This window comes from Aphanomyces astaci (genome assembly GCF_000520075.1).
Source record: "Aphanomyces astaci strain APO3 unplaced genomic scaffold supercont1.8, whole genome shotgun sequence".
Classification (NCBI taxonomy): domain Eukaryota; phylum Oomycota; class Saprolegniomycetes; order Saprolegniales; family Verrucalvaceae; genus Aphanomyces; species Aphanomyces astaci.
The window spans coordinates 1,168,266-1,179,871 of NW_009798271.1; the positions used below are offsets into that span (position 1 = coordinate 1,168,266).

The 11,606-nt window shown below is 48.4% G+C and overlaps 4 protein-coding genes across 4 annotated transcripts; 2 read left to right on the forward strand and 2 right to left on the reverse strand.

Moving 5' to 3' along the window:
• The first annotated feature begins 321 nt into the window (after positions 1-321).
• Positions 322-2,073, forward strand: H257_04791 (hypothetical protein). Its single transcript, XM_009829417.1, has one exon. It carries the CDS (start codon positions 399-401, stop codon positions 2,031-2,033), a length of 1,635 nt encoding a protein of 544 aa, XP_009827719.1. The 5' UTR covers positions 322-398; the 3' UTR covers positions 2,034-2,073.
• A 792-nt stretch (positions 2,074-2,865) lies between these two features.
• Positions 2,866-3,379, reverse strand: H257_04792 (hypothetical protein; the record flags this gene model as incomplete). Its single annotated transcript, XM_009829418.1, has 4 exons — positions 2,866-2,907; positions 2,987-3,070; positions 3,141-3,221; positions 3,275-3,379. The coding sequence occupies 4 exons, from the start codon at positions 3,377-3,379 to the stop codon at positions 2,866-2,868; spliced, it is 312 nt and encodes a 103-aa protein (XP_009827720.1).
• A 3,217-nt stretch (positions 3,380-6,596) lies between these two features.
• H257_04793 (hypothetical protein) lies at positions 6,597-8,117 on the forward strand (the record flags this gene model as incomplete). The annotated part of the gene is made up of 3 exons (XM_009829419.1): positions 6,597-6,870; positions 7,399-7,778; positions 7,854-8,117. The coding sequence occupies 3 exons, from the start codon at positions 6,597-6,599 to the stop codon at positions 8,115-8,117; spliced, it is 918 nt and encodes a 305-aa protein (XP_009827721.1).
• A 190-nt stretch (positions 8,118-8,307) lies between these two features.
• On the reverse strand, positions 8,308-9,038 carry H257_04794 (hypothetical protein; the record flags this gene model as incomplete). Its single annotated transcript, XM_009829420.1, has 3 exons — positions 8,308-8,325; positions 8,530-8,833; positions 9,022-9,038. 3 exons carry the CDS (start codon positions 9,036-9,038, stop codon positions 8,308-8,310), a joined length of 339 nt encoding a protein of 112 aa, XP_009827722.1.
• Between the last annotated feature and the right edge of the window lie 2,568 nt (positions 9,039-11,606).

Consider the following 11,606-nt stretch of genomic DNA (forward strand, 5'->3'; position numbering starts at 1 on the left):
CAGTGGTATGAAGTGTACAGTACTTCAAGGTAGAGAAACAATCCCTAGAAGTATAGAGGAATTCGTCGATCGAAGCGGCTCCAGATGGCTGGATAGTTTACTCTACAGTACTCATACTGTACTCATACTGTACTGTATGGGGGCTGTGTAGATTATCGTAAAATCAGGAGCAATTCCTTAATTGCATGCGTCCAATTCTTTATGAGTATTTTACGTAAACATAGTTCGCGATGTCAACGAATGGGTGCCGGAATAACGGAATTCCTCGGCTATACAGTGGGGTGCTTGATTGGGTGTCGATGGCCGCATTATTAGCCCAAGATTTACACACTTGGGACACGTTGGCACTATAATTTGGCGAACCCATTGGTTTGCGGAATCATTTACAATTCACTTCGATGCGTCCCCAGCGCAGTTTGTCGCAACCTTCGTCCGGTGCTGATGTGTCTGTGATGGAGTTGCCGAATGGATCCTCCCAATACTCCCACATTCCGTCGTCGTCATCCCGGGACATGCTTCCGACAAACAGCTTTCAGGGCGGCAAAAGGTACAGTGAAACCAAGGCCACGCTGATCAATTTATACACGGGAGCGCCAGGCACGTTGCTGGGAGCAGGCCTGGGACTGTTTCTTGGCTACTTAGTCACGCTAGACTCCGTGTATCCAGCATTGCGAGCATACGACGCCCGCAACAACAAGCCCATCGAGCGCTACCTACTCCAGCCAGGCAGAATGTACCTTCGAGCGCTCACGTGCGTGGCGATTCCGTTTGCGTTTCTAAGCTTGGTGCTGGTCGCTGCTGAAATCGCGTCGTCATCACGGACGGGCGTTACGAAGCTAGGCTTGCGGGTCAGCTTGCTGTCGATGCTGACGTCGTTCATGGTCGCGCTTCAAGGCGTGTACATTGGCTCGTTGGTGGCTCCAACCTTCGACGGCACCCCGTACTACTTTCGCAGCCCCAACGTGGCCTTTCAGTGCCCCACTCCCACACGAACAAGTCTGTTTCTAGACCCAAAGGCGAACAACTCGATGGTGTGCAGTCGGACCAACCAAACCGTGTTTTCATTTGGCGATTCGAGACGCCTGCCGTATCTCATCGGACCAACCGTGAATCGATTTGTGGTTTACAAGTCCACAATCGACGAAATCTCAAGCGTGCTCTTGAACCTCACTCCCACCAACTACATCGAGACTACCAACACCAATATCATGGCCGTGGCCCTTGGCGCGGTGGCGACCGGTGTCGCCATCGGCAAGTACGTGACCGGGTTCAAATCCAACCCGACTCTTAACCACTCGATCGTGCCTGTGCTGCGGGAGCTCGTCGCCGTCTTCGAAATCATGACGTCGTGGATTGCCATGACCACCCCCCTGGCCCTCATCTCGCTCGTGGCGGGGTCCATCTACGCTGGTACGCACAACGTGTTTGATTCAGACAAGGCGACGAATGGTGTCGTGGGGCTGTTGTGGTACATCTTGGCGTTTGTGGGGGTGTCCTTGGTGCATGCTGTGGTCGTGCTGCCGGTCGTCACGTACATCGGGTCGCGCGGTCGCCTCTCGCCCCTGCGTTTTATGTGGCAGATGCGAGGCGCTTTGGGCTATGCCATCCATTCGTCGTCGTCCCGGAGAAGTATCAGTGTGCTGCTTCGAACCCTCGAACGCGTGGTGGGCCAGCCGTCTGCCTCTACGAGGTTTGCCATTGGCGCCGGGGCCACGATGAACAAGAACGGTGGGGCCCTGTATGTGGCCATGTCCGTGATATTTTTGTTTTCCAACGGTGGTTTGCAAGACCGTTTCTCTGCAACCAAGGTGGCGTTGCTCGTGGTGCTGGCCACTTTTGGGTCTTTGGTAGTCACTCCCGTGCGTAACGGAGGCGTTGTCGTGGTCATCTGCGCCTGTGCGATGTTGACAGGGCTTGCCCCACCGTATGCCATCAACTTTATGCTGATTGCCGAATGCATCATAGACCCTGTGGCGACGATGCTCAACGCGTGGGGCAATGTACTCATTGCTCGCTTAGTCAGCGAATCGTAGAACGACTAACGAGTAATAACTTATTGCTGATTAACGTGGAGTACCATAGTACTAGTACTACCTATATTCATGTACTTTAGTATTAATACTACTACGTACCCTGTCCAAGAAGAATGGTCACATTCAAATGTCTCTCGTTTGACTTGATTAAGTTATGAGAATGTCTCACCAGATGCATATTATGAGTACCATTGATGTGCCGATTTTTCTTCATTTTCATCGAATATTTCAGTTGTTTTTTCGAATCCTCCCTGGATACATTCTACCTATAATAGGAGGCTGGTACTACATTTTTGAATGGATAACTTTAAGCTCTTTCGAATGAGCCCACAGTATATCGATTTACTGTTAAACAGTTCAGGATTGCACAAATAAGTTTTTTGAAGTTGAGTACATACTACGTAGTACTTTACACTAGACCTCTTGTTCAGTGACGAAGTCAATTGATGTGCCGATTTTTATATCATGTACTATTTGTAGGGGCCTTTTGGGAAGGTACACCGTGCATAAATTTGTAATATAAATATTTCAATGTTCGAAATTGGGTAATTCGAAATGATTGGCGAGAAGCTCTTGTTCTCCTCTTTACTTAGCACATGAAACGACAAATTGAGCATCACTTTCAGAGAAGTTATGGAAAAAAGACATCAACTATCGGCAGCTGAAAAGCGCCTTATCGTTAAGTGCCACGAGTACTTTAAAGCAAACAAGGCCACTCCGACACCAACTAAACCACCACGAGTACGTTCATGCGTCGCGCAGTGCTTGGGATTCGCCGAGTCAACCGTCGCCAGAGTGATTGCCGAGTGGAACCACAATCAGGACCCGTCGTTCACACAAGCAAGCACGCAGCGTGGCCACCGACCGCGATCACCTGCCAAGTCTTTCGCCACTGAAATAAGACAGTTAATCAAGGAAGCAAACTCTCAGTGCCTACCGGTGTCCGCCAGAACCTTGTGCAACGACCTCCATAAACTGTACGACGTCACTGTTGCTGTACGAACGATGCGCCGGGTCTTGCGTCGCATGGGGTTTGCCTATCAGTAAGGTCAAACAAGTTTTTACCTGGCAGAGTCGACCCACAACGTCGCGTTCCGAACGACGTACCTGCGCAAGATGCTTGCGAATCGGTCTGACGCTGGAGCCCCATTGCTCCCGGAGGTCTACTTGGACGAGTCGTTTTGCAATCTAAATCATTCGCCAGGAAAGACATGAGTGGACGAAACATAGAAGAGGCTTACCAAATCTGGAAAAGGACCAAGAATGTGCATCGTGGGCGCTGGCATCGTTCGAACTGCTTCCCGTGGCCTTGTCGTGGGCGAGTGGGTCGACGGGTCGCTTGTCATGTGACCATCTCAACAGCGACCTAAGCGAAAACGAAAAGGTCAGGTTGACAGCGTCGATGATGGCGACGATTACCATGGCAACTTCAACAGCGACATGTTCGAGCGCTGGTTCGGTGGTGTTTGTCGGACGCTGCAGGCCCTGCATGGACCATGCGTTATTCACATGGACGGAGCAAAGTATCACAAGCGGGTTTTGAACCCACCACCTACCAGCAAGGACCCCAAGGCGACTCTGATGGCTTGGCTCGCTGCACGCGCTGTGTCGTACGACGCGAAGATCACGAAGGCAGAGTTGCTTGACCTCTGCCGACAACACCGCGAGGCACCATCGTATGCTACGCTGGTATTGGCTACAGAATGTGGCCATACCTTGCTTTTCACGCCACCGTATCATCCCGAGCTGCACCCCATCGAAGTTGTATGGGGCGTCGTCAAGAACCGCATCGGCGTGCGCCCATCGAAAGACATGGGAGAGTTGCGCACGCGCCTAGAGGTAGAGTTCAGTAGCATAGAGTCATCACATTGGCTGGGTGCGTACCGAAAAGCACAATCGTTCGAGGACATGTACTTCTCGACTGCTGAGGATGCGCTGCTGGGCGACGAGGCCAGCGACGCAGATTCTGACTTGCTTCGTGAGTCCTGTGATAGTGAATAAAACATATTTGAGTTTTTTTTATGTTTTACTCTTTGAATTTATAAGTGTCAATATCTTTTGACGTCATCCACTGAATATCAGCCAATAAAACCAAGCGAATTTTACCCTACCCCGTACACTGAAGTTGAAAAAAAAACACTTGATTTCAATACTCATTTTAACCCAGTTTTGCTTCGTTTTCGAACTGCATGTCAAGGAAGAAGTTTTTACGTTTCATCTCAGGTTTTCTATTTTCCTTTTTCTCAAAAATTGGATGTCATTTTGCTGAGTTGTGACATGACGAAGTGGTGTACTCTCCCAAAAGGCCCCTACAATAGTACTGACAGTGAAGTACTAGTATTCTACGTAGTACTGTAGTACAATGTAGTACTACTCTGTCCAACAAGAATGATCACATTGCTTGTCAAATGTACCTCTTTTGACTTGATTAAATTATGAGCATGTCTCATCATATTATATGAGTAACGTTATGATAAATCGCAGGAAAACGGGCTGGTGCCTCACCACCACATAACGTTATTTGTTCGCAAATACTGAACGCTGTTCACGGTTGCGAGACGAGTAAAACCAGTGGTATAAATAGCTATCCTTTCTGTTAACTTACAGTTAGACACAAGTTTCCCATTCAAATTCTTATTTGAGCTCACGATATACAGCTCCACACATTGAGTGGTCTACTGTACTTTCCTATCAAATATTTTCAGTTGAAAAGTCTAGAAATGTAGCCTGAATCAAAATCTACGATTTACATCAATGTGAATCGTATACAGTACTCCCCCGCAATAGTGAACCCACTAAAACATTATATCCCACAAAACCTAATAACATCTTTGAGGTAATCAGCAATAAAATTGTAGAGGCGTTTCAAAATTCAAAACAGACACAAACCACCTGACGAACAAATGCCGTCACCAGCGTCGAGGATCCGGCTGACAATTGAGCAGAAGAAGGCTCAAGTGGAATACTGCATGTCAAAGGGATTGAGTTGCGCCAATGGGTTAAGTCAACCATGCCAGCGTGGCTCAACTCCATGGTGGACGTCGAGGGCATTCACCCAACACATAAATCCAAGCAGCAACCCCGCACACCAAAGCTAGAAGCCAAACTAATTAAATGTATTCGGAAATGCGAGGAATGGAGCGTCCCCATTGTAAGTGGGCCGACCATCCATCTGTAAGTGGGCCGACCATCCATCCGTGTCAAAGGCATGCAAATCCGTGACGAGGTGCTTGCGACCACGACGAGCCCAGCCAGCTCCTTGCGCATTATTACGAACCGCCTTCAACGAGCGTCTGCTCTGGGTGACAACGGCTCTGCCGCTACCTTTCAAATACGAACCAAGCTTGCAGCAGTCGTGCATGCCGTTGCGGTCCCTGCGCCACAACCCTAAGCGATTATGCAAGCGGGTGGCTCTGTTCATGTTATGAACCGCGTATACCATCCCGAGCTATGCTCATCGTGATTGTGTCAATCACCCCGGCATGTCCTGCTTCTACTGCGGTGTTGCCAATCATACGCTTCCAGCGCGCCCTACTCTCAAGTCGGACTCAAAACCAGAACACTATGTGTTCTGGTTTTGACCGCGCCGTCTTTGACAAACATGGATCTGCCTCCCAAAAGAAGCGTAAACGCGATTATGTCGCTCCGTCGCGTCCTATTCAACCTCCTCGTGATGACCGCGATAATCGCGAATGGATAGGGGCAACCAGGGCTCTAATGGCTACCATGGATGGGGACCAAGTTCCTCTAGTGGTCCTGGAAATGGTGGGTGGACGAACAATCGGGTCAACAGCCCTGACAACAATCGTGACCGCGACTGCAGCAGCGACCACCAACGCGACTAAGGCTGCGGCCACACTCATCGTGGAGGTCGTAATGACCAGGCTGGCATTGCTGTTCGTGCAGCTTCTCGACCATTAATTCATGAAGGCAATCGCCTCAATAGATTTGCCAACACCCACATCCTATCCCACCACTTTATGCCTCCCTCTACCCTCAACGTGTCCTCCAGCGTCCCAGCACACCATCGGTTCAACCAAAGGTATTCCAACTGGGCTATGCCCCACGCTGCGATGTATTTGCATTACCACCCCATGAATCTCCGCTTATTGTGGCTACTACCCTTGCTCCCAGCACTGAAGCACCGGGCGATCTCCCCGACCACTTTCCATCTCCTGTGGATTCCGGTCTTAGACTTCGCTGAATTCTGCCGAGGTACTTATTACGGAGCGTTTGACCCTCTACCCACCACGTCCATTGTTCCAAATTCCCACGAACCCAACCAAAGTAGATCTTCCACTGTTCCCACCCAGTGCCTTCTCGGCCACTCGCAGCGATATTATTACAGCAGCGTCGGAAACACCGATCAAGGTGGTTCTCCAATTGCCCCCAAGATGTATGGACGGTGTCGTCCCCATCCCCCATTCCAAGTTGTTGGTGGACAAGGCATTTTTGTCCTTCATACGGACCTACGCTAATGTGAAAGCGACCCCGGTCACCCATCCCTACCTTTGTCAGTGACTTATCGTCCAAACGATTTTCCCGCTCTGCGAGAACATTGGAATGTTGACTCCAGCGCCTCTGCCTCATGCACCCCCAACCGAGATTATTTCTCCGATTACGTTCCTTGCGCACTGTCTCGTACAGTCGGGAACGGCGCCCAACTTCCAGTCCTTGGCTATGACCCTCTTTCTTTGGCCGTGGGCATACCGTCCCGTGACCAAGCCGACGATATTCGTCCATGCGCTCGTGTACATTCAACGTGCCGTGCAATCATCCAAGCTCGATCCCTGTGCCGTCAAGGCCATGTTTGTGGGTCTCCCGCATAATCAAAAAGGTTATACCCTCATGCATTTGCACTCTGATTTATTGATTTCCTCTCGTGACATCACCTTCTGGGAGTCCGAATTCCCAGCCATCAATTCTGTTGCTGCTGCTGCGGCGTATCGCCAAAAATCTACCCCAACTTCATCCTGACCTTGGAGCCCAACGCACCATTGCCGCCACTACACTCCATCATTTCCAACTGGCCTAGTGCCTTCCTCTATGACAAGCCTTTGGCTTCGTCGCCCCCTGTTTCTACCGAACCTCCGTCGTCTCGATCCATCACAGCACTTTCTGTGCAACCAATTCGAGATATCTTCTCGACATTCTCATTGACCAGTCCGGTCTTTGACCGCACTGCTACTCCCTTCCGACGATTCTATCATCACAATCCGTCTGCCTTCTCGGCCCATCCATCAATGGCCAAAACAACACTTTACTTTATAAGTCATTACTCAAGTTACCTCCTCATGGACACAACTTCTTTGGAGTCACTTGACACCTACCACAACCATATGCACCTTCAACATGGCGCCGAAAGGGAAAGGACGAGGGAAGGGATGGAGCAATCCAGAAGTGATGTCGATGTTGGACTGCATCGAATCGCACCTACGTCTTGGAACAAACCAATGGGATGCTGTGCAGGCGGATTATAATTCGCGGATTGAGCAAAACAACGGCTGGGTTGTACGCGACACGGAGAGTATGCGTCGGAAGTTCAAGTCCCTCCGCAACTCCAAGAAACCAACCGGCGATCCCGACTGTCCAGAGAACGTAAAATGCACCAAACGAATCAATCGCGCCATGGAGGCTCGGATGTCCGTTCTCGATATGGGATCTGGTGACGAAAACAAGGACAATGAAAACAATGTCAACAACGACAGCGACAGCAGCTCCGACCCTCTATCAGCCCCGACACCGGTACTTTCACCTTTCACTCTTTTTGCAACGCCACGGACTGGCTTGGACCCTACAGAACTTGCGACGATCGGTCAGTTAGCGAACAGCGAGCAGACCATGAGCCAAAAGGCCCAACGCCGTCGTCGAATTGACGAAATCCTGGCTGATAGCGCGGAAAACGAAGCCATCAAGGGTCGTTTGGTATTTGAGCAGCGTGACGCGCGACAACACACGTTTGAAGTTCTAGCAGCCAGGCAAGAGCTACAACAAGCGATGGAGCTAGAGTACCGCCAGTATCAAATGCAACTTGCTGCTGAACGTGATGAGCGAGAAGCTAAACTCTGGAGCGACAAGAAGTAATGGATATCCAACGCGAAGCGCGTCAAGCTAAGATAGACCAAATCATGGTGGCCATAATGTCCAAATTCCTTGAGAAGTAGCTATGCTTTAAAAGTAGGTTTTATCCTATTTAGAGTACTTTTCTTTTTTATTGTTGATTTTGTTTTGCACAATTCTTTATAATAGACCCAACTTGTGCAAATCGTGCATATTACTTTGGGCCCACCACCTAATCGAACATGATTGATTGTTCAGATTTCTTGAAATGCCTAGTTGAAACCTAATCAGGAATACGGACTCCACATAAGTATACAAAACATTTAACACACCTAGGACATACGCTCCATTTCGGATTTTCGATAAATACTATTTCAATCTGAAAATCAATTTAGGATATGTATGCCTAATTCATTGTGTTACGAATTTGACTAACGCCAGTGCGTCGCACACGGAAATTGTACAACTTGAAGATGTTGTGCAAGCGCATTTGTTGCTGCTCAGGGTTGTACGGCAATGGCAATAAAAGTTGTCGATACACTTGCTCCACAGCGCCCATACCCCATTCTGCGGCTTGTCGCAGAGCAGTGATGGCGTTGCTCATAAGCAACAAACCGTTGCGACATGCCGGGGCTCGCTCGAGGTCTCCGTCCTTCAGCGGTGTGCGAATTTTGCCGATCAAACCACCGCTGACCGGGAACGCCGAATCCGCCACAACACCGTGGCCATCCTCAGTAAACCTACGGTAACGCAGCTTGAACTGTAAACGAAGGCTTGTGTCACCATCATTCCAACTTCCGACGAAGTTGTGGCGACACCAAACAATCGTCCCGTCGACACCGAACAACAGGGTCCCAGTAACGAAGGTACAGTGCAACCAGCCATTGTATATCGCATTCTGCAGGTCAGCCGATGAGGACTTGCGTACTTTGTAGTTCTTGCCATCTAAAAAGCCCCACACACCACGCACAAGGCTCTCTCTGGCACGGACTTTGATGGCCCATTCGCGTTAGAGTTGCTTGCTTGAATATCGGACTTGAGCATCACGGAGGGAGCGCAGTGCTTTTGCAAGCGCTGATTCCGCCTTCGCCAGTGTAGCGGACAGCGTGGACGGAGGTGTGCCAAACACTTCGCCGAGGGTCTTGGGTTCACAAGTAGCGGTGTAGAAGTGCAGCACCAGGGCTAACGCTTAGTGTTTAAAGGGCAGCATGGGTGGTCTCCCTGCTTTTCCAAATCCGGATTTGATCTGGTAGTACTTGGAAAACTCGCGCAACAACGTCGTCGAAGTCGTTGAATGCGATTGAGACGGTGGCGATGTATGCGTTTGGGATCCGGGCTGTGTATATCGCCATCCATGCGCTGTGGAGAGGAGACGTGAGAGATTCACATGTAAGATAGTGTCTCTCTTTTATTGTGAGCTGTGCTCGATATAACCTCATTGTATCCGTGAGGGAGGTGTCGATATCGTCGTCGTCATCCATGTGCATCCACCACCACATCAAGAGCGTCATTTTTTGCAGCTCAGCCACCATTCCATATATCCGCAAACGTTATCCGGGTAAAATACGACAATGTCGGCACAAATTTGTTGAGACGTATTTTTCGCCTCCACAAAATTTGTGACACAATTGTGACTGAATTATAATTCCGGATGATTTCACTGTCACAAATAAAGTTTGTGACAGTTTCTGAAGTCGAGGTTCGGTCACTTACGGGTAATATCCGGTAATCCGGAATTATCCGGTGTTCATTTTCTGTGAAGCATCAGTGGAAAAAAGTCGGACAGGATATACAGGAATCAAGTGATCGTCGGATCGTTTGTCCGACTTTCTTGTTCGTTGTAATATTTATTATATACAAAAGCGAAGTCAAAACCAGACGTGAGATATTGACAGAAGAAAGTCGGACCGAATGTCATGTATCCATTGATTGGTTAAAAGTGCTTTGACCATGGCAGATGAACAACATAATGAAGTTTTGCCTGCAACCCGCCAGCTAGCAATGACAGTACAGTACATTAGAGCTTGGTACTACTGGATGCTCCACACCTCCAGTAGTACCAGGCTCTATGGTACCGTAATGTCTTAGCTAGCTGGCTGTACAAGATCAAGTCGCGGGACTTGACCAAGAATCAAGGAAATATCTTGTGTGAGTGGAAGTTCGAGGTGCAGGAGGTCCAAAACGTCTATACAGTACCGGTAACTGCACGATGGTTTGGGTCGTCCCTACACCTCGGACACGGCTATATCTGCATTTGACACTGTAATGGCCTACTTGCCATGGTTTCACTGAACTTGGACGTCAGCTTCGTATGTCCCGAATGAAGATGGTCACATTTGCGCGCTTGGCTAGAATACGTAGACGGGAGACATTACACGTATAAGTTGCTGTAATCCGGGTTTTTATGGCATTGCCGCAGATACATCCTACTAGTATTTATCGGGCGATCGCATTACAGTATTTCTGCACCCGTATTTATTGGGCGATCGCATTACAGTATTTCTCAAAATTGTGGATGTACAGTAGGAGCACAATGAAGTCGGAATTGACAGACATTGAGCCCAAATGATGCAGCAAAAAGTAAAGGTAAGATAATTAGGTCAAATTTAAGCCAATCAGAATTGAGTCAGATGAGACGTCCGACTTACAGTTAATTCGATCACAACACAAGTTCTCGTCGTCGTCCCTCCTCAGTGGCTTGCTACCTACTTCCTCGTCCCACTTGACACTACTGTACAGTACTATTAATACGTAACGTAGGTCACCAGTCATCGGCAAAGACACCAGTCATCGGCACTGTTGTCAGCCAATAGAAATGCTGAATGCCTCTTATTGGTCAAAATATAGTTCTTCAAGAATTAGTGCACCTTATAAATTAGAGGTTGGACCAGTCAATTTTGTGTTGATCATACAGAAATCATTACTGTAGCAGTTAATACCCATTCTAAACACATATATATTCCTTTGATAGCTAATATGATGACAGCATCCGGCGAACTAAAGTGTGGAGGATTCAATACATTACACAAGTCTAAAACGTGTGCCGATGACTGGTGCCCTACAAAAAACGTTACTTTTGAAAATCCTTACTGCACGTGTTTACTATTGAAATTGATACCCTTTGAACCTCAATTCATGAGATGAATTTTGCGGTTATTTTGACATTTGTATCCCCTCAATATGTGTTGTAGTCAAACGAGAAATCGACGAACAAAGTAAGCAAAGAGTGATGCTGATGACTGGTGCCCATGTTAGTAGTACAATATGTATACCGGGTAGTATACTGTACTGTACAAGTATGTATTCGAGTCGCGGACCAAAATAGTGCTTTTTACTGCGGTCCTGTATATGGTGTTTTTGTTTCCTACCACTTCCTACCAAAACCCTACCAGGTATAATTCAGCAGTTATTCGTATCCCCCGAAATACCGTACTTCGTGAAAATAATCGGTATTTGGGGCACAGGATCCATTGCCCCAACGAAGACAACTTACTTCCCAGGGTGTACGTACAG

Coding starts and splice junctions, on each gene's coding strand:
- H257_04791 (XM_009829417.1), top strand. CDS start 399: ATGCGTCCCCAGCGCAGTTTGTCGCAACCTTCGTCCGGTGCTGATGTG.